We start from the raw sequence: 22106 nt of genomic DNA on the forward strand, positions 1-22106 counted from the left end.
GCGACATATAACGCATTTGTTTACGTGCCTGTCGGTCTAACAGGCGCAAAAACAATTCCCTCAGGTCAGTCAGCTCCCGCAGAGCCCCTGGGTCGCCGGTATGCTTATGCCTAAGTTCAGCCGTTTGGAGGGCCTGTAGCACCCTGTTAAAGTCCGCCTGCTGGGCCTTTTTTAGTCTAGATCCCTGGGAGATCAATTCACCCCTCACTACCGCCTTATGGCCCTCCCATATAATGCCCTTACTCATTCCTTCCGTGGCGTTTTCACGAAAGTAGTTAGTCAAAACATCCTTCACCCCCGCGACAGCCACCTCATCGTCCAATAAGGATTCGTTTAATCGCCACGACCAAGCCCGACGGGCGTCCGGTTGGAAGGCCAATGTGGCCGACACAGGGGCATGGTCTGATATAGTAAGGTTCCCAATAGAAGCAGCCTGCAAAACCTCTAGAGCCAGGTGGTCTACACAAATGAGGTCTATACGGGTGTAAACGTCGTGAACCTTTGAATAGTAACTGTAATCTTTGTCAGCTGGGTGTAATACACGCCAGCTATCATACAGTCGGTGGGACTGAAGGGACCGGCGAAAGTGTCTAAGGAAAGCATGCGAGTGGGAGGGTCGGTTGCGGGAAGTGTCAAGCTGTGGGTCAGGACTGACATTAAAATCACCGCCCAGTACTAAGGCACCCTCTCTAAAGTCAGCCAGGGCATCCAGCGTGCTGTCAAGAAATGAGAGTTGACCCGAATTAGGGGCATATATCGTGGCGACGGTGAGCTTCTGGCCTAAAACCGAGCCTTTTAAAAAAACATAGCGTCCCAGGGTATCTAATTCACTGTCAGTGACCTGGAAGGGGCAAGATTTATGTATGGCAATGGCCGTACCCTTTGATTTGGCGTCCGGGGAGTTACTCAGGAACCATTGGTTGTATAAATGGGTCGGGAGCTTGGGCAGGGACCGGGGAGTAAAATGTGTTTCCTGCAGTAAAACCACCTGTGCCCCAGACCTCTTCAATTCCCACCACAATTTGCTACGCTTACACGGGGAGTAAAGACCTCGGGCATTGTACGAAATTACCTTAAGTGACGCCATCAGACGATCCGGACGCGGGGAGGCATTCTATCCCTGGGGTGGGTGTAGCGCGGAGGGCGGAGCCGGAGGCCGTTCCTGTGGGAAATAAGTAAGCAAGGAAAAGAAAAGAGAAAGAGGAAAAAGAGAGAGAGAGACAGTGATTAGCAAGAGGACAAATACACATAACATACAGTTGCGTGGGGGTATAGACCCCCCGCAATAACAACAAGGGGATGAACCCCGGGTTCAACCCTCCAAGGGAGAGGTCCCCGAAGCCCATTCCCATTTCCTAAAAGGAAAAAATACCTAATAAGGTACGGCCTACGGGGGGAACGTGGACCCACAAGAAAGGGCAGGGTGCGAGGATCAGTCCCCGCACACCACCGCCTGGCTAGCATGAAGCATTCTATTAGGAGAGGCAATCAACTCAGCAAAATTCGCTATAAAATTAAAAAAAATGAAAAATAATTATACAATAAGGGATCAAACAGAACCGGGACCCCAATGAGTCAGGGATAAACTATCAGAGGGAGGTCACTCAAACTCGGGTGTCAAGGGGGTCAGTTCACGGGGCATAGTCTGGTTGGGGCCAGACCGCAGCTAAAGTTCAGCAATACGGTCGGGGGTAGGAAGTCCAGGTCCGACCCCCGGCATCAACAGAGGCCCTGGACCCTGCAGCAGACCCTTTAAAGGCGTTTCACGCCACTATACCTGAGCCCTCCCACACGGAACTAAACATCCCCACTGAGTCCAGGCATAGAAGGGGGTTACACAGGTAGCAAATGGTGAGGACAGGGGGGGAGTGCAAACAGCCACTAGGGTGCGGCCAGAAGGGGCAAATGGCAGTAGACCCATCAGTGCCCCGGGGAGTCCGGACCCCGAGGTGAGGTGGCAGAAGGGCGTCTGCGGTCGCGTCTGCGGCTCCTGCGATTCACCGACATCCACGGCTGAGGAGGCTGCAAATGGGGGTGGTCAGACAGTCCCCTCCAGTCAGGAAAGTCCACCGGATCCAATCCCAGGGTGTCCAGAAAATGCGGGAGGTCGTCTTTATTGCGTAGTGTCGCCTGCCGGCCGTCTCTGGATGCCTGGAGGTAAAAAGGGAACCCCCAGCGATATGTCAGCCCCGCCTTTTGCATAGCTTCAAGCAACGGTCGCAGGGCTCTGCGCTGCATAAGTGTGCGCCGCGAAATATCCTGGTAAAAGGAAAGTTTAGCCCCATCAAAATCAAAGTATTGTTTCCCTCTCATCTTCTGCATAATTCTGTCCTTCAAGGTATACTTGTGGAGTTTGCATATTATGTCTCTGGGATTATCCACATCCTGAGAGGGAGGTCTAAGGGCCCTGTGTGCACGGTCGATCTCAATGGTTGCTGTGGCAGGCAGGCCCAGTATCTCCCTAAATACATCCTCCAGTGTAGGGACAATGTCTTTGGGAGCAGTCGCCTCCGGCAGGCCGCGTATGCGGATATTAGCCCTCCTGCTGCGATTTTCAAAATCGTCAAGTTGGCAAAGTAATGCTTCAATTTTCTGGTCCTGGGCTATGCATCTGTCCTGTAACATGGAGATGGCCGGCAAGGCCTCATCCAGCCTCTGTTCCACTGATTCCATTCTGGCCCCCAGATGATTAGTGTCTGCCTTTAGCTGAGCTATATCCGCGGTGAAGGCCTTCTCTACCCTGGCAGTGAAGCGTTCTAGGTCAGCACGTGTGGGGAGAGACCAAATATGGTGCTTCAGATCCCCATCACTCAGAACGTCTGCCATGTCAGGGCCTTGTCCATGGGAGGTGTAGGATCCCGGGGAGGGAGGGGGAGCAGTATCACTCACCAACTCCGGAGAGGGGATCTGGGTGTCAGCCACCTCCTGTTGTTGCTGCAGCTGCTGGAACGCTGCTTTCTGCGCCGCCTTGGACGCTTTAGTTGTTTTAGGCGTCGGCGCCATCTTGGAGGTTTCTGGGCCCGTTCCCCGGGCTCCGCCAAAGAAAGCCTCCAGCTGTTCCTGTCGGGTCCCCTCTGTTCTCGCCTGCTGGGAGAGCGCCCGCCGTCCCTGGGACATCGTGCAGGTCGATTGGGCAGCAAGTCTCCCCTCCGTGCTGATGTTAATGCCGCGGTGTGCGAGGAGCTGAGGCAACGCACGTCCTCACTCCTCCATAGCCAAGCCACGCCCCCCTGATTTTTTTTTTAAATGGATATATATATATTTAACCACTTCAGCCCCGGAAGATTTGGCTGCTAAATGACCAGGCCATTTTTTTGCGATTTGGCACTGTGTCACTTTAACTAACAATTGCACGGACCTATAACCCAGTCCTGAGCTACTAGCCAGGCCTCAAGAGTTACTCGCCACCAGTTGCCCCACCTAATTCATACACTGCCCTGCGCCTAATTGCACCCGTAAACACGCCCTCGTAGATTATCTCATGGAATGACAATGTTTATGCAGAATCAAGTTACAAAATTAAATATTACCAACAATAACTTTAACAAAATGGGACAGGGCACTGGGGGCAGACCAGAGGGACAGGGCACTGGGGGCAGACCAGAGAGACAGGGCACTAGAACTGGGTCTGTTCCCCACTCTCTTGCTGTCTCCTCTGCAACTCCCATCCATCCTCTCTCTCTCTCATTCATCTCATCATCAGGAGCCTGTTTGTGCGTCTCCACGCTTGCATGTTCCCACTTCCCCCTTTTATTCAGGCTGGCAGAGAGGAGAGGAGCTGCAGCACAGCGGGAGGGAGTACAATCCAGCGCTGAGATCCACACAACTGCACAGCCATTGACACCATAGCACAGCGCACAGCACACATTGAGACCAGTCTGTTCAGGCTAAACTGTTGGACACTTACATAGAGCACAAGGAGAAGAAAACTGCACAAACTAAAAGGCTGCCGCTCTCATGTCAGGGCAACTTTCAGTGAGCGCTGCACCGGAGTGGTAATTTTGGCAATCCTCCACCTCACTCATTACTTTCTGCTCTCCAGCTACAATGGTCGGGGCCCGGGGGAGGGGGGCAGGCTCAGAGAGGTCATACTGTTGGGTCCCATGGCTTAATGAGAATTGTAAGGAGAGCACCTGTGTACTGCTCTGCCTGTGTGCGGCTCACCAGACTACTTTTCCCGAGCATGCACCTTTCCTCTTCGGCCGCCAATCTCATCGGGACTCTAGGTGTAGGCACAGATTGGAGGGAGATTGGTCATGCAGCCCTGTCATCACTCGCCCCCAGCTTAAATCCACTCGCCAAATGCTAGTAGGCGAGTGGAAATTTTGAGGGCTGCTATAACCTATATAACTATTGCATATATGTATTCATTTGTATATCCCTATAATTAGCTAGTCTATCGAGAGTATGTTAGGCCTAATGATATAAGGTTAGCCATGAAGACAGACACATCTGCTTAGTAAAGCAATTTTATTTATTTCCCAAGAAAGTATAAATATTCACACACTACACAGCATATTTCTACAGAGCATATAACAACAAAACATCACAGTTACTTAACACATCTTCTAGATAGATTCCTCGTTGGCTGGTCTCAGATGTTAAAAAAAGCTTTGGGCTGCATGGCTTAGGCCGAGCCAGCATTCAGAGCAAGGCCTCAAGATGGCAGAGAGAGAGAACCTCATGGCAAAGGCCTGCAGCGAAAGAGAGAGCTCTCTGTCTGCACCAGCCCTTTTTACAAAACCTCAGTCACACCTCATACAAACCCCCCCCCATTGCCAGCCCCACTCGGTTTTGGACGAATCAGAGTGTTCACAGGGCAGTCTTCCTCAACTGACCGTCCTGCCGTAATTGGCCTCTGGGTGGCAGTATTGTCCATATCATCTCCAGGAGCCCTGGGCCGTCTTACTTTAAAACCATGGAACTGCATCAGCCAGCTGATCTTGGGAATAGGAAATATGTAGAAACTCCAGAAATATTATATTAACTCATGTTACCTTCCAACAACTATGGTCAGGGCTCAGCAGCCCTGATTATTGTGGTCAGAACAGAGAGGGGGATTTCAGGGAGTGGCAGGATCAGCCAGGTTTTTTACAGTTTAGAGAGGGGAAGATTACATAGCACTGTTCTGTTTAATTCGCTTTAAGGGACCAGGATCTCCTTTTCTTTTTCTTCTTTTTTTTTGGGGGGGGGGGGGGGTTTAACGAACACTTTAACAGACCATGATGGAGCAGATAGGAGAAAATTGTTAGAGTATACATACAATTTTACCAAGGTAACAAAATTGTGGACAAATATGTTATAGAAGAAAGTATGATCAAATGTATTTTCCGAAATGTGTGCTTACTTACCAGAGTGATATGTTACTCAAATATTTTCCTGACACCATTGATGGCTTGGCATGACAGTTTTTATGGGAGTGTAAACAGGGCTGGATGTGATCCTTTTACACTTGCAGCAGTTAACCAAAACCCAATATAATGAAGCATAGGTTATAGCGCTTTGCTCAGTGGCCTCGTATTCCTTTGGCTTAATGCCCCCTCTGCAGCCTGCCATGTGTATGTGTACATAATATATCAACTCACAGCCTGTGTATGCTTAGTCTCCATTCAACTTCATTCCAGTGGGAGACGCAGTCTGTCACTTTTAATAGGGACAGCTTCTGTTTGCAGTAATTCTGGCAGGTGTATTATCTTCATACCATCTGTTGTGTGCATGCTCAGTGCCTATGTTTCCTCACAACCCGTCATCTATCTGTATATTAACACAGTAGCTGCCATTAAAATGTTTATTTTTATTATTTTTTTTTATTATTCCTTATAGAGATAGTTTTAACTGGATATTGTGTATATCTGCATTACAACAATGATTTTATTCTTTCAGGCTATTGATGATTTTTTAACTCCAGAATCAACAGCTCAAAGGATTTTGCCACCCAACTTTGTGAAGCCAGTGACTGATTCACATCCTCATAGGGACACAGTGGAAGTTCTAAATGAAGCAATACCTCCAATTCTGAAGTCAGCACATTCCCATCTTCTAATACAGAAGGATGGCTCCCTTAGTCCTGGTGGCTTGATTATGGCAGACACTTCGCCAGATGAGATGAGGCCTCCCATGTCACCACCATTTGTGGCGTATTATACTGGAACAAGCTCGCACCAACGAAGCCATGGCCAGAAATGTTCTAGAAGAAAACGAGACCTAGTTTTGTCTGTAAGTATGTATAGTGTATGTCTGGGAAATCATCACATTTTGTCTTATTGAGTAAAAAAAAAATACATTAAAGTGTTTTGTTACCCTAAAAAAAAATCCTGTTCCCTTAACCGCTTCCGGATCGCCCACCGCATATATACTGTGGCAGGGCGGCCTGGCTGCGCGAAATCACGCACCTGTACGTGGTTTTGTACACACGGTGTAGGGGCACGCTCACGAAGCGCTGCTCCCGCTGTGATTGGACACAACGGAAACCACGATGGCCGATGTGACCCACCGATCGTTCAGTGGAGAGACGGAGAAGTAAACAAGGCAAACCACTGATCTGTCAGGGAGCGAAAAAGAGAGAGCTAAGCTGAAACACGGATCTCTCTTTTTCTACTGTGTATCCATCCCCCACACAGTAAGTAAGCACCTCCCAGGCACACACTTGATCCACTCAACCCCTTTTCTGCCAGTGTCTATTATACTGCGACAGTGCATTTTTTTTAAGCACTAATCACAGTATTGGTGTCATTGGTCCCCAAAAATTGTCACTTGGTGTCCAATCTGTCCGCCGCAATAGCGCAGTCCTGCTAAAATTCGCTGATCGCTGCCATTACTAGTAAAAAATAAATAAAAAGGCCCTAAATCTATCCAATAGTTGGAGATACTATAACGTTTGTTTAAACCAATTAATATACCCTTATTGGAATTTTTTTTACCAAAACATGTAGCAGAATACATATTGGCCTAAACTGATGAAGAAATTAGATTTCCTACATTTTCTTTATATGAATGTTTTATAGCAGAAAGTAAAAAATATTGTTTCCTGACTGACTCCATGGCAGCCTACGTGTGGGTTAATCCCGCCTCCTCTCCATTGATAGGACCCCATACCCATAAAGGTTTACTCACCGCCCAGTACTGGTGTTCCTTTTTTGTCCTCCTCCATGGACCAACTTTAGGAAATTCTGATTTGTGCAAGACAAGGACTTACTTGAAATAGGATGGCACACTTTAAGCGGTGCAGCTCGGATCCCAGCCATGGGCGGGTGGAGAGCTTTGCAGCAACTTCCCCTCCGCTGTGCGGTAGTAGCTGCGTGTGCTGAAGATCCGGACTTCCTGGCTGGCAAGGTCTTATATCTATTTCCATGGCAGTCACCTATATGTTGTATGTCCCCATGTGTGTTTTTTCTGCCTGTATGGCGGCTGGAGCGCTTCTGCGTTCCAGCGCCGTTTGCTCTCTTCCTGGTGTAAGCACCAGAGCCCTTCGCGCATGCGCAGTACCCAATCCCAGAGCGAGGCTTGGTTCGCGCATGCGCAGTCGGACGGGACTCGCGGCGGCCGCGCAGGCGCCGTTGAGCCATCCACCACTGCGCAGGCGCGTACGTGGGCAGCGTCTGACGTCATCGGCGGGGGATTCAAAAATCAGCTGCTCGCCGATGTACACTGGGGTTCTTCCTGTCAGGCGAGCAGCTGATCCTGTGACATTCTACCAGGTCAGTGAGGGATCTGCCTATGCTATAGGCATAGATCCCCCCTGTTATTCCACTTGCTTACATGCTTACTGTCTTTGCTGGTATCTTAATGCTGCATAGATTAATTTTTTTAATCGATTTTAAAATGTATTTATTTTCTTGCATAACATTTTTGAATTCTTTTCTATATGGTTTTAAAAATGTTTTTTCTTCTTAAAGGGGCAGTACTCTTATATTGTTGTTTTTTTTATCTGGCATCTTAGGATCTCTTCAGTTGTTTGGATATATATATCACATTACTATGCAGGTCCAAGAAACCACGGACCAGTCACCGTCTACAGGTGGCCAGCCCTCACGCACAAGGTATGTGCGGGTGAGAGGGGCATAGGGGTGGAATTCATACTTTGTATATTTTTTATATCTGACTTATTCCCCCTATACATATGTCTCACCTTTTCCTTAGCCCTTCCGGTCCTGATCCTTATGCCGCTATCCAGTCCGCAGACCTTGCCAGGCCACATCATCGTTCTTCTTCTAAATCTAAATCAAAGAGTAAACGAAGATCTCCGTCTACATCTTCCCATCAGAGGAGAAGTTCCCATTCCTCCTCCAGACACCGCTCCCACCGCCATGAAAGCCGCTCTGATCGCAGAGCTTGCTGGGGATGTGATACTTATGTCCCGGAGGGCAAATCATTATGTGACCAATGCTATGCCCTGGCGGTTGGGGAAAAGGAGACTGAAGATCGTCGTATCGAGTCTCTTGTGGAACGTGTGGTACAAAAATCTTTGAGAGAGAATATCTCCCACACGCAAAATCAAGCCAGTACCGTCAGGTCTGGTTCTCAGGCCATTGAGGTCCTTGAGGATCCCGGTCCTTCCCAGCCTCGCGCTGCTTCTCCAGATTCCCAGGAGGGTGAACCGGAAAACGATGAGGAGAGTCTAGAGTTCGACTTCTCCCAAGTGACACCACTTATCAAAGCAATCAAAGAGGCTCTCTTGTGGGAAGAGCAATCTACTTCTCCAGCTAAGCAAAAGAAGTATTTCAAACGTCTGGGGAAGGAACGCCCGAGTTTTCCGTTGTTAACCGAATTGAAGGGCATCTTTGAGGAAGAATGGAGTAAAGTGGACAAGAGGTCCTCTATGGCCAATAAGGCCTCCAGACTGTATCCCTTCAAAGCAGATGACGTTAAACACCTGGAGAATATTCCTGTGGTAGACGCAGCAGTGACACGACTGGCCAAACATGTTACACTTCCATTGGCTGATTCAGTGTCCTTCAAGGACGGTCTTGATAGAAGGATGGATCAAGACCTCAAAAGAATCTACGGTCTGGCTGGTACAGCCTGCAAACCTGCTTTGGCCTTGGCAGCTTTATCCAAAGCAATGGAGGCCTGGACGGAAAATGTGGACTCCTTCCTTAAGGGTGTCTCTGAAGAGCTGGCCAGTAGTTCTGCTACTTCAGAACTTAAACTAGCAGTTGCCTTTCTGGGGGAGGCATCCGTTGATTTAATTCGCCTATTGGCAAGAATTATGCTGTCCTCTGTTACAGCCAAAAGGGCCTTGTGGTTGCGCCCCTGGGTCGCTGACCCATCATCCAAACAAAATTGGTGTAAGATTCCCTTTGAGGGATCATCCTTGTTTGGCAACAAGTTGGATGACGCCATTTCTAAGGCTACAGGTGGTAAATCGGGTTTTCTCCCCCAGGACAGGCGTCAGTCCGGTAAGAAGAAACCGCAATTCAGAAGGTATAGTCCGGACCGCACTAGAGAGGCTCGCGCCTACAGACCTGGCGGGAACTTCAGAAGAAACTGGGGTAGAGGCCGTGCATCCTTTCGCAAACCAGCGTTTTCTAACCAAGCGTCGAGTGGGCGCGATCAGCCTAAGTCCTTTTGAAACAACGCCCGCCCAGGCGGATCGGGTGGGAGCTCGACTGCTCCTCTTTCGGCACGTTTGGGCGGCCTCGATCACAGACTTTTGGGTCATCAAAACAATAACATCAGGCCACGCATGGTCATTCTCCAACATTCCTCTTCCAAGGTTCATTTCCACCCTTCTCCCAAAGTCAGCGGATCAGAGACAGGTTCTTCTAACATATGTGGATCTACTCAAATCCCAAGGAGCAGTAGTATGCGTCCCAAAGGACGAACAGTTTCATGGAATATACTCCCCCCTCTTCTTGGTGCAGAAGAAAAGCGGTGCTTGGCGTCCAGTCATAGATTTGACCTATCTAAACAAATTTATAAAACACAGAAGGTTCAAGATGGAAACTCTGTCGACAATCCAGCAAGCCATACAGCCAGGCGATTGGATGATCTCGATAGATCTGAAGGACGCTTATTTCCACGTCCCGGTGGCAATCGAGCTACAGAAATATCTCAGGTTCCACGTTGGGCAAGAACACCTTCAATTCGTGTGCCTACCCTTTGGGCTGACAACCTCACCGCGAGTCTTCACCAAAACCCTATTAGCAGTGGTGGCCTTCATCAGACTGAAAAAGATAAGACTTTATCATTATCTAGACGACCTCCTTGTCCTAGCCCAGGACAAGACACAGCTCTTAGCGCAAAGAGATCAGGTAATCTCGATCCTGTCCGAATTCGGTTGGCTCCTGAATCTATCGAAAAGCCATTTAGAACCAACTCAATACCTAGTGTATCTGGGAGCCCAGTTCGACACAGTGAAGAAAACCATCTCTCTTCCGGTGGAAAAGATCCCTGTGATTCAAGAGAGGATTTTTCGAGCGTTAGACACCCACCACCTGAAGGCATTCCAGTGTCTAAAAATCATCGGAACAATGGTTTCCACAACCCCCATGGTGAAATGGGCATTATGGAGACTACGTCCCTTCCAGTCCGGCTTCCTCAAACAGTGGAAGTCAGGCAACAAGAATCAGCAGATTCGCATCTCAACTTCCATGAGGAACAGCCTCTTTTGGTGGCTCCAGCCAAAAAATCTACGGAATTGTCATTCCATCGCCCCGGTCTCCTGGGTCACAGTGACGACCGATGCCAGTGGCTACGGCTGGGGGGCCCTGTGTGGTACAAACATGGCACAGGGCAGATGGGATGCTCGCCTCCGCAATCCGGGCTCGAACATACTAGAGCTTCGAGCAGCCTGGTGTGCCCTCCAGTCCTTCTCCCAACTCCTGAAGGGAGAGTCGGTACTGTTAAGGATGGACAATACCACAGCAGTGTCCTATGTCAAGAGGCAAGGAGGGACACGGAGTTCGTCTCTTCTACGGGAAGTCGAACCCATCATGAGGTGGGCACAGGAAAACCTGGTCAACCTGACAGCAGTCTTTATTCCCGGAATACAGAACTCCCAGGCAGACTATCTTTCTCGCACTCAGCTGGACATCAACGAGTGGTCTCTCCACATCCAAACATTCCAATGGATCCTGTCTCTGGGAGTCAGTCCCCAAGTAGATCTTTTCGCTTCACAGCACAATACCAAGATGGAGAAGTTCTACTCGAGAGGTCATTGCAGTCAGGCGATCGGGACGGATGCCTTGACGGATCGGTGGAGTTTTCAGAGAGCATATGCTTTTCCCCCGATCCCAGTAATTCTGAGATTCCTACAGAGACTTCAAGCAGAAGATGTCGAGGTGACACTAGTGGCCCCCTACTGGCCGAACAGACCATGGTTCCCTCTCCTGGTCCAACTGAGCTACCGGGACCCAGTACCTCTACCAGTCAGACCGGACCTTCTCTCTCAGGGTTCACTCCTACACCCTTGTCCGGCTCTGATGAAACTGACGGTCTGGTTCTTGAGAGGGAGAGGCTGGAATCCCTTGGTTGCGCCTCTAGAGTGATCTCCACGCTGATGAGCTCGAGAAGGGCAAGCACGAATAAAGTCTACGGAAGAATTTGGGCTAAATTTGTGGAATTCTCTACGGTCTCAGGCAGGTCCTTTAGGAATCCAGAAATCCAAGATGTATTGAGTTTTCTCCAAACGGGGTTAGATCTTCCCTTATCCGTAAGTTCACTGAGAGTTCAAATCTCGGCTCTGTCGGCCTTCTCTGGAATTTCGTGGGCAGTACACCCACTAGTTAAACAATTCTTTCGAGGGGCATCAAGGTTGAAACCTCAAAGGAAGCCAAGATTTCCCAAGTGGGATCTCCCACTAGTCCTGGATTTTCTGAGTGGACTCAGTACGACGGGGCCTTCCCCGTCCTCTATAAAGGACTTTTCAGCTAAAGTGGCATTCTTGGTCGCTATCACCTCGGCCAAAAGAGTGTCGGAGATTGGGTCTCTTGGTCACAAAGAGCCATTCCTGACCTTCTTCCCGGATCGGGTGGTTTTGATACCCATGCTGGGTTCAAATCCGAAAGTTTCTTCTGTCTTTCATGAGAATCAAGAAGTTGTCCTTCCTACCTTCAGGTCTTCGGATTCCAATGAGACTCACCCTCTAGACATGGGCAAGATCCTTTTTGAATACATCCAGATGACGTCCCCCTTTAGACGTTCGGATCATCTGTTTATCCTGCACTCAGGCAGTAACAAGGGGAAAAAGGCTTCTGCCAGAACAATCGCGGCCTGGATCGTTCAGACAATTCAGCAGGCTTACAGGGCGAAGGGCTTGGCTCCTCCGCAAGCGGTGACAGCTCACTCTACCAGAGGGATGGCAGCTTCCTGGGCGGCAGCTCGTCACGTGGCTCCAGATGTCATCTGCAGAGCGGCCTCTTGGTCTTCTATACATACTTTTATGTCTCATTACTGTGTTGAGCCTGCATCTCTTTCCTCTGTGAATTTTGGTTTATCAGTTTTGTCAGTTGACGGGACAAATTAAAATTTATTTTTTGTTCAGCATACCCACCCGTGTGGTCTGGCTAGTTATTTCCCACACGTAGGCTGCCATGGAGTCAGTCAGGAAAAAGGAAAATTTATTATCATACTTACCGTAATTTTCCTTTCCTGATGGACTCCATGGCAGACGGAGTTCCCACCCTGAAATTATGGAGTCGGGATAGTTACGGAACACCAGTACTGGGCGGTGAGTAAACCTTTATGGGTATGGGGTCCTATCAATGGAGAGGAGGCGGGATTAACCCACACGTAGGCTGCCATGGAGTCCATCAGGAAAGGAAAATTACGGTAAGTATGATAATAAATTTTCCTTTTTTTATTCAAAATTCTCATTCTTTTTTTGTTTATAACGCAAAAAAAAAAAAACTGCAGAGGTGAACAAATACCACCAAAAGAAAGCTCTATTTGTGGGAAAAAAACAAACATTAATTTTATTAAAGCATCGCAAAAAATGGCCTGGTGAAGAAGTGGGTAAAACCTTCCGGAGCTGAAGTGTTTAAAGCATGTTACACAGCACAGTGCTTGTGCTGTGTCATTTGGCCCCCTGTATAATATAAAAAAAAACCTGGCTGATCCTGCCTGGTTCAGCCCTCCCCCCTGTAAACTGAGGGAAGACCACCATTTGGGAATGTTTTGGATCCAGAACATTCCCAAATGGTGGTCATCCAGAAAACTAGACGGTACAGGAGATTGGTAAAACTAAAGTGAACTCTATGACCGTAGTTCTTAACAATCAAAGCACTTCTTCATTAGGAGCTGCATTTGTCCCATTGTTTAAGCAACATTTTGAGAAATCATTTTCCAAAGAGAGTTGTGCGTCCTTTATTATCTGAGTTGATTTTCCTGACTATCGAGGATCTTCCTAAACAAGGCTTGAATAGACCCTGGTGGGTCTTTCTTTGAGGTGAGCAGCCAATTCACTCAAAGGTGGATGGAGGTGGTGATTGCACATTTATGTTAAAGCACGAATTGCAGTTTTACCTTACCTTACCTATATCTTTACAAACGCTTTAAGGTAAAAAAAAATTGAAAGTCGGTTCACACACAGGCGGCATGACTTTGGGGACAACTCGGCCAGACGACTTAAGAGGCAACTTGCAAAATGACTTCTGTATTTAAGTCAATGGAAGTTGGCCCCAAAGTCGTACAGGAACCTTTTTCGAAGTCGGAGCGACTTGCGTCGCTCCTATTAGAACGGTTCCATTGAATAGAGCAGACTGCGACTTGTCACCTGACAGGTCGCCCCAGTGTGAACCGCCTCTTGGGCTTTAGAACCTCTTTAAGCCAGCATCTCAGTGCAAGAATGAAATACTCTTCATAATACCTAAACAAATAAGCTCCGTCCTTGTGGAGAGAAAAGAAGATGAAGGTGTTGTTAGGGGAAAAATGCCATGAAAAAATATATCTGATGCTAGGTATACTGAAATAAATTCAGTCAGATTTCAGGGCAAATATATAAATAAACATGATCTGTCAATGTATTCCCTCTAAATTAATTTAACCTTTTTAATTCTGCGGCTGTATTTATTCAAAATCTCATACTGCTATTCCACATAATAGCTCAATCAGGCGTACTGTGGGAGTGAATTATATTTCATTAATCCGTGCAAGGATCCCTATAAACAAATAACGTGTAAAATCTGTATGTATAAAAATGTGGGTACCTGCTGCTGTATTTGGTCTGCAATATTACACACCATGCACAAGTTACATAAATGGCACGCTGTGCTTAACCTATGTCTTCAAATCTGAAGCTATAAGCTCATAAATACATAGGGCCAGATTCAGATAGAGATACGACGGTGTATCTCCTGATACGCCGTCGTATCTCTGAGTTCCGTCGGTCGGATCTATGCACCTGATTCATAGAATCAGGTTCCGCATAGATCTCCCTAAGATCCGACAGGTGTAAGTGACTTACACCGTCGGATCTTAGGCTGCAATCTCACGTTGGCCGCTAGGTGGCGCTTCCGTTTGTATACGCAACGAATATGCAAATGAGGAGTTACGCCGATTCCGAAACGAACGACCGCTTTTTTTTTACGTCGTTTGCGTTCGGCTTTTTCTGGCGTATAGTTACCCCTGGGTCTATGAGGCGCAGCCAATGTTAAGTATGGCCGTCGTTCCCGCGTTGAGTTTTGAAATGTTTACGTCGTTTGCGTAAGTCGTTTGCGAATACGGATGGACGTAAGTTACGTTCACGACGAAAGCAATGACGTCCTTGCGACGTCATTTAGAGCAATGCACACTGGGAGATTTTATGGACGGCGCATGCGCCGTTCAAGTAAAATGTAAAAAACGCGGGGTCAAGGGAAATTTAAATGAAACACGCCCCCTACATCCCCATTTGAATTACGCGGCCTTACGCCGCAACACATACGCTACGCCGCTCTAACTAAGGGCGCAAGTTCTTTGTGAATAAAGAACTTGCGCCCAAAGTTAGAGCGGCGTAACGTATCGGAGATACGTTACGTGGGCCGGACAGATACGCCAATGTATCTGAATCCGGCCCATATATCCCATACTTATACACTGTGAAAAAGAAATCTGTGCAGCACAGTCCATATATTCCACACAATCTGGGACATATACAGTATGTGTATAGAAAAGTCTGTGCTACAAAGTGCATTCAAATTACATATGTGCTTTCGGATGATGCCCTGGATGTGACAAAACGCGCAGGGGCAGGAAAATCCAGTATTGTGTCAGTATCTGCTCTTTGGAACACACACTGGCTCCAGTGAGGATCAGAGCAGCGGCGTTCCTAAACACAGTATTTACACAATATTTTATAATAAACAGTGTTACGCTATGAAGGTTTTTGGATTCCTTTTTCATGTATGCTGTTGATATAGAAACATCTGCCACTGGATGGTGGTATGATTTTACAGCTGATCAGAGGCATTAAACACATATTGACCTTCTTTAGTATACTCAGTTAACTGCTATCAGTGAGTTTTGTCCCAGGTGGGGACACGGTTGGTGGCAGGAGCTGGAGGAATCTTTTGGAGTTTCAGGCACAAAGCCCAAGTCATCTTATTGTGAGGTTTTGTGGCACCTTTCTTGCACAACTACACTTTGGAACCAATGGAATTTGCTTTTCATTAACTTTTGTCATTGTAATTTGATACAGTATGTCCCATATATATGGGCTTTGGTGCACGTATTTCTTTTGCACAGTGTCTATCAGATATATGAATTTTTATTTATGAGTTTATAGCTTTTGATTTGAACACATACTGTAGGGTAAGCGCAGATTTGCATTTATGTTACTGTTGTTTGCAACCAAAGCTTATTGAATTGGAGGGAAGGAGCGGGGCTAACTGATGTGTGCCTTGTTTTCCTACATGTGCTGTGTGTTTGAAGAACACATTAAATGCTAGTCGGCAGATTCTAAATTAAATTACTTCAGTGGTGTAAGGTATATGACTGTCCTGAAGATGTATTATTGTTATTATTATTATTTGTATTTAATTTTTATTGAGTATTCTTTTTTCTTTTTTTTTTACACAAAAAAAATAAAAGGTCATCTTAAAGTGTTACTAAACCCACAACAGTAAAATCAGCCTTTATATGCAGTAAAGCATGCTTGTTATACTCACTGTGATCCTGTCTTTCTGATCCTCCTCTTCTTCCACTGACTCCAGTCCATTTCCTAATAGAACAGAGCATTAGCTGCACATGCTCAGTTTGGTGTGTATTGCTATATAGTTTTCTTTTGTTTGTTTTTTCATGGGAGAGTGCATATGATCAGCACAGGGCCAATCAGCACTGTCCAGACAGAGAGTCAGGGGAAAAATTAAAACTCCTCCTACAAGCTTTAAGCAAAAAGTGATAAAAGTCACAAGGCTGCTCTAACTGCTGATGAGAACGGGTATTTAGAAGTTTATATTTACTACAACTATTGCATTTCTATGTTCTGTGTACTGTGGGAGACCAGATATAGTGAATGCAGGGTCCTGGGTTTAGTAACACCTTAAAAGTGGTTGTTAAGCCACTATCTTATCTTTATCGCATCCCCTCTGTCAGATAAAAAATTGCATCCTAGTGCCTGTGCTTTATAAAAAAAAATTCTTCCTGTTTTAAAAGGGTTGTAAAGGTCAGTTTTTTTTTTCTAAATAGGTTCCTTTAAGCTAGTGCATTGTTGGTTCACTTACATTTTCCTTCGATTTGCCTTCTAAATGTTTTTCTTCTTTGTCCAAATTTCTCACTTCCTGTTCCTCCTCAGTAAGCTTGCCAACATCATCCGAGCCTTTCTGGCTGGGGGTTAGTCAGCATGCTCGCCCCCTCCCTTGGGACTACATCCCTGCGGGGAGACTCCGCTAAAGTACAGGCACTAGGACACAACTTTTTATCTGACAGAGGGGATGATATACAGATCAGTTAGTTTTGAAGCAGTAGGCAGAGGTGCAGATCAGTGATAATGAGAGATGACAGGCGGGGAGGAGGAGGACAGAGGAGACACAAGAGAGCTGCAGATAGCAGCGTATGATGGAGGCACATACACCAACAATGGTGTCAGGGCTCAGCAGCCCTGATGTATCGGAGTCAAAATACAGGTGGAAGGTAGAAAATGGCAAGATCAGCCAGGTATTTCAGGTGATAGAGGGGGCCAAATGACCCCGCTCAAGAACTGTGCTGTATAACATGCTTTAAAGAAACAGGATCTATATTATTTTTTTTGGGTTAACAAACACTTTTGGGCCACACAGGGCATTACAACAAAACAACAAGTGGTAAATGTTCTAGAAAACAGAGACCTACTACCTACAAAACAGTCCATCCTAACAAACAAGTGTAAGTAAAAGGTTCATTGATTACTGGTCTGGCTATGTTTCCATTCAAAAAATAGCTCCGTAATAGCATGTGATGTTATATTGTGGACTGATTCGTAAAGGAATCAAGGTAGGATATGGAGGAACATTGTGATTTCACAACAGCAGGATAGCCACAGCTTGTCTTCCTCTGCTCTAATAAAGATACCACAGGTTATCCAGGAAAAAGAAAAAATATCTTTTTTTTTTTTTTTTCTGTCAGTGTCTATATTCTCCGTGTGGTAACTACATAGAGCTTGCTGTTGTATTTAATAAAAGTGCCAAAAAATGATTTAGTCAAGTACACAGCTAAACAAATGCCACTATCAATAGTGTGGAGGAGCCAGACCGGTTTAGGACAATTTGTAATTTATTGTTGTACAGTACTGTGGGAGTCTGTAGTTTGCACTCTGTTCTTTGCTTTAGTAACACAAAGATACCAGTTAAATTTATCTGAAGCAACATGACCCAATAAACCAAAGTCTTACTCACAGCAGTATGTTTTATATACTAAGCCAATGCTTTCCGCCTGCACAATAAATTCATCTAAGATAAGAAAAAATGTAATACAATAATAAATTTATATTACAAACATAAATATTATAAACATTTACTTACATAGTTGGTAAGGTTGAATAAAGCCACCAGCCCATCCAGTTCAACCTGTGTGGGTGTGTGACTATTGTTGTCTATATCCCTGTACATTGTGTTTGCTAAGAAATACATCTATGTGTTTTTTTTAACTTATCCACACTTTCTGCCAGCACCACCAACTGTGGAAGGGAGTTCCACATCCGTGCCTTCCTAACAGTAAAAAGACCTTGCACAGTTTAAGATTGAACTGCTTCTCATCCAGCTTCATTGTGTGGCCATGTACTTAAACCAGTGCCAGTGTCCAGAAACCGATCTGACAACTAATATTATTATTATTATTATTACAGGTACTTATACAGCGATGTCAATTTACGGTGTGCTTTACATACCGTATGCATTGTACATTCGCATCACTCCCTGCCCTCATGGAGCTTACAATCTAAGGTCCCTAACTCACATTCATACATACACATACTGGGGCCAGTTTAGACAGGAGTCAATTAACCTACCAGCATGTCTTTGGAGTGTGGGAGGAAACAGGAGTACCCGGAGAACATGCAAACTCCAGGCAGGTAGTGCCATGGTTGGGATTCAAACTGATGACCCTAGTGCTGCTAGGCAGACATGCTAACCACTTGGCCACTACTGTGAATCAGCTTTAAAGCAGAACTCCAGGCACAAAAAATATATATATATATAAATCCACTTTGTGTGCAACAAATGCCGTTGTAAAACTAGCAGTGACATCATTACTGTGCTGTACATAGCTTGTATAGAGAGCAGAGCTGTGGGAGGGGCCCAGTAGGCAGGTACCCCAAAAATCGAAGCATGCAGATAGCATAAGCTGAAATAGAAAATGATGGTGTTTTTATATAGCATGATGAGTCTGGATCACAAGACTGGCTTTGAAAAGTTCTGAATGCTTTGGCAGAAAAAGCAGTTTACATGTTGTGGCAGGTAGGGCCCGTACCACTGCCTAAAATGGCGGTCTAGGCCAGATTTTCTAGGAACAAGCACATTAATGGTGCAGCTGTGTGATTAATTTATGTAGGAGCCAGAAGTAGAGGTCAGTGGCCTTGCCCTCCTGACAGGGTCAGTGTATGAAGGTGGCTGTGAGGGGCACATTGCCCCATACTGTCCAGGTCAGGACAGACAAAGGCCCGAGCCTGTGAGGATGTAGCGGCTGGGAGCTGCAGGAGAAACCGAGCTGACAAAGGTGCAGCGGTTTGTGCATAAGCACTGGGACGGTATGTTTGACGGTCTGGAGGACCAAGGCAGGAGGCCTGAGCAGTGTAGCTGCAAAAAAATGTTTATCGCATTGATGGTGAGAAGATATCCATGTGAACTTTTGTTTTTGCTTTATTTTAACTAAAAGTGGGAAGAAAAAGCCCTGAAACATACTTCTGCCGTGGAGTAAACTCATTATTTGGTGCGACCATGAGCTACAAATTTCCCAACTTGTTATGCCACGATCATTTTTCGGCATGAAAAAAAAACGACGTTTTTAAAAACATCATTTAAAATGATCGTGTGTGGGCTTAACATAATTTTTTAACGTCGTTTTTCGGGTTGTAAAAAAAGATCGTGTGTGGGCTAAAACGACGTTTTAAACCCGCACATGCTCAGAAGCAAGTTATGAGACAGAGCGCTCGTTCAGGTAAAACTACCGTTCATAATGGAGTAAGCACATTCATCACGCTGTAACAGACAGAAAAGCGCGAATCGTCTTACTAACACGGAATCAGCTAAAGCAGCCCAAAGGCGAATAGAACTTTAGAGTGCCGTCGTGTTGTACGTCACCGCGCTTTTTTCATCATTTTTTAAAAACGATGGTGTGTGGGCAACGTCGTTTTTAATGAAGAAGTTGGAAAAACTTTGTTTTTTGGACATGCTGAAAAACGACGTTTTTTTCATGCCGAAAAATGTTCGTGTGTACGCGGCATAACAATGTGTATATTACATCAGTGTGTTTGGCTGTTTTCCTTAAAGCGGGGGTTCACCCTATAAAAAAAAAAAAAAAAATTTCTTCTACCATAAAATTCGGCATAGTAGCACGAGCTACGGTATGCCTGTCTTAATTTTTTTATCCCCGTACTCACTGTTATATCGTACATAGAAGATTCCGACTGCCCACGGGGAATGGGCGTTCCAATCCAGACGGAAGGTGATTGACGGCCGGCTCTGGCGCGTCACGCTTCTCCGGAAATAGCCGAAATAGACTTGGCTCTTCACGGCGCCTGCGCATAGTCTGTGCGCAGGCGCCGTGAAGAGCCGAGACCTACTCCGGGGAGCGTGACGTGCCAGAGCCGGCCGTCAATCACCCTCCCTCTTGAAAGGAACGTCCATTCCCCGCGGGCAGTCGGAATCTTCTATGTGCGATTACACAGTGAGTACGGGGATAAAAAAATTAAGACTGGCATACTGTAGCTCGCGCTACTATGCCGAATTTTATGCTAAAAAGTTGTTCTGCAGGGTGAAACACCGCTTTAAAGCGGGGGTTCACCTGCAAATTTTTTTTTTAAAAGCCAGCAACTACAAATACAGCAGCTGCTGACTTTTAAAAAATTAACACTTACCTGTCCAGCGCGTCCGCCAAAGCCGAGCGGTAGCTCGGCTCTCGGCTTCCCCCGCCGCCATCCTCTGTAAGGGAATCGGGAAGTGAAGCGCTGCGGCTTCACTGCCCGGTTCCCTACTGCGCATGCGCGAGTCGCGCTGTGCAGTTCCACTGGTTCCCGTTGTGTTCTGGGAGCTGAATGTTTCCCAGAACACAACGGGAGGGTGACGCGGAGGGGCCGGAATCCCGCGGGAGTCAATACCCGGAAGTGGTGCAAATACCTGTTTTTTTACAGGTATATGCACCCCCTCCCCCCTGAAAGGTGTCAAATGTGACACCGGAGGGGGGGAGGGTTTCCGAAAAGCGGAGGATCACTTTTGGGTGAACCTCCGCTTTAAAGTCTTACTAAGGCCCCTTTCACACTTGTGCGACTTTTCCTGTGACTTTGGACATCAGAGTCGCATGACAAGTCATACCCCATAATTTCCAATGATATCCATTCATATCTGTGCGACTTCAAGTTGCCCCTTTACTATTTTCGTCCGACTTTGATGGTAGTTGAGTTCCATAGACCTCAAGTTTACACAGGCATTCCCTAAAATCACGGTCGCAAAATTGACTTTCAAGTCGCGGCAGTGTGAAAGGGGCCTAAACCCACAACAGTAAAATCAGTCTGTTTATGTTATACTCCCTGTGGAACCTGAAGCCGCGTACACACGATCGGAATCTCCGATGGAAAAAGTCAGATGGGAGCTTTTCATTGGATATTCTGACCGTGTGTATGCCCCATCAGACTTTTTTCGTCTGAATTTCCGATGGGCTTAGATATTGATCAGGTTCTCTAAATTCCGACAGAGTTTTGCCCGGCATAAAGGGGTTGTAAAGGCTCGTTTTTTATTTTCTAAATGGGTTCCTTTAAGCTAGTGCATTGTTGGTTCACTTACCTTTTCCTTCAATTTCCTTTCTAAATGTTTTTTTTCTTTTGTTTCTTTGTCTGACTTTCTCACTTCCTGTTCCTCCTCAGTAAGGTGTTCAGTAAGCTGTTCTAAATGACTTTCCACTGCTCGGATGATGGTGGAAAGCTTACTGAGGAGAAACAGGAAGTGAGAAATTCAAACAAAGAAAAAAACATTTAGAAGGGAAATCAAAGGAAAAGGTAAGTGAACCAAAAATGCACTAGCTTAAAGGAACCTATTTAGAAAATAAAAGACAAACCTTTACAACCCCTTTAAGGCTGTTTGATCCTGTCTTTTCTGATCCTTCCGTTCTTCCACAGTCCCCAAACTATCTCCTGATAGAACAGAAGCAAGCTGCACATGCTCAGTTTGTTGTGTATTGCTAAAGAGTTTTTGTTTTTTTTCTTGGGAGAGTGCATGTGATCGGCACAGGACCAATAAGCACTGTCCAGACAGAGGATCAGAGGTCCTGTATTCTCATAGAACAGTTAGAGGAGAATAAAAACTCACAACCAGACACTGATAGAAGTCACAAGACTGTTATACACTGCTAATGAGAAACGTTATTTAGCAGTCTATATTTACTAAAGCTATTGCATTTCTATGTTCTGTGTACTGTGGGAGACCACATATAGTGAATGTAGGGTCCTGGGTTTTGTAACACTTTAAGCTCCGGTATAGGAGAATTACTGATTGTCGTTAAAC

General features: G+C 46.1%; 1 protein-coding gene across 2 annotated transcripts in view; it reads left to right on the forward strand.

The window, feature by feature from the left end:
- C1H14orf93 (chromosome 1 C14orf93 homolog) overlaps positions 1–22106 on the forward strand; it is a 59144-nt gene that overhangs the window by 16708 nt on the left and 20330 nt on the right. For both annotated transcript variants that reach the window (XM_040354245.1, XM_040354237.1), the window contains exon 3: positions 5884–6216. In XM_040354245.1, the coding sequence (XP_040210179.1) occupies positions 5884–6216 (333 nt within the window). The remainder of the gene's footprint in view (positions 1–5883; positions 6217–22106) is intronic.

Source organism: Rana temporaria, chromosome 1 (genome assembly GCF_905171775.1).
Source record: "Rana temporaria chromosome 1, aRanTem1.1, whole genome shotgun sequence".
Lineage (NCBI taxonomy): Eukaryota > Metazoa > Chordata > Amphibia > Anura > Ranidae > Rana > Rana temporaria.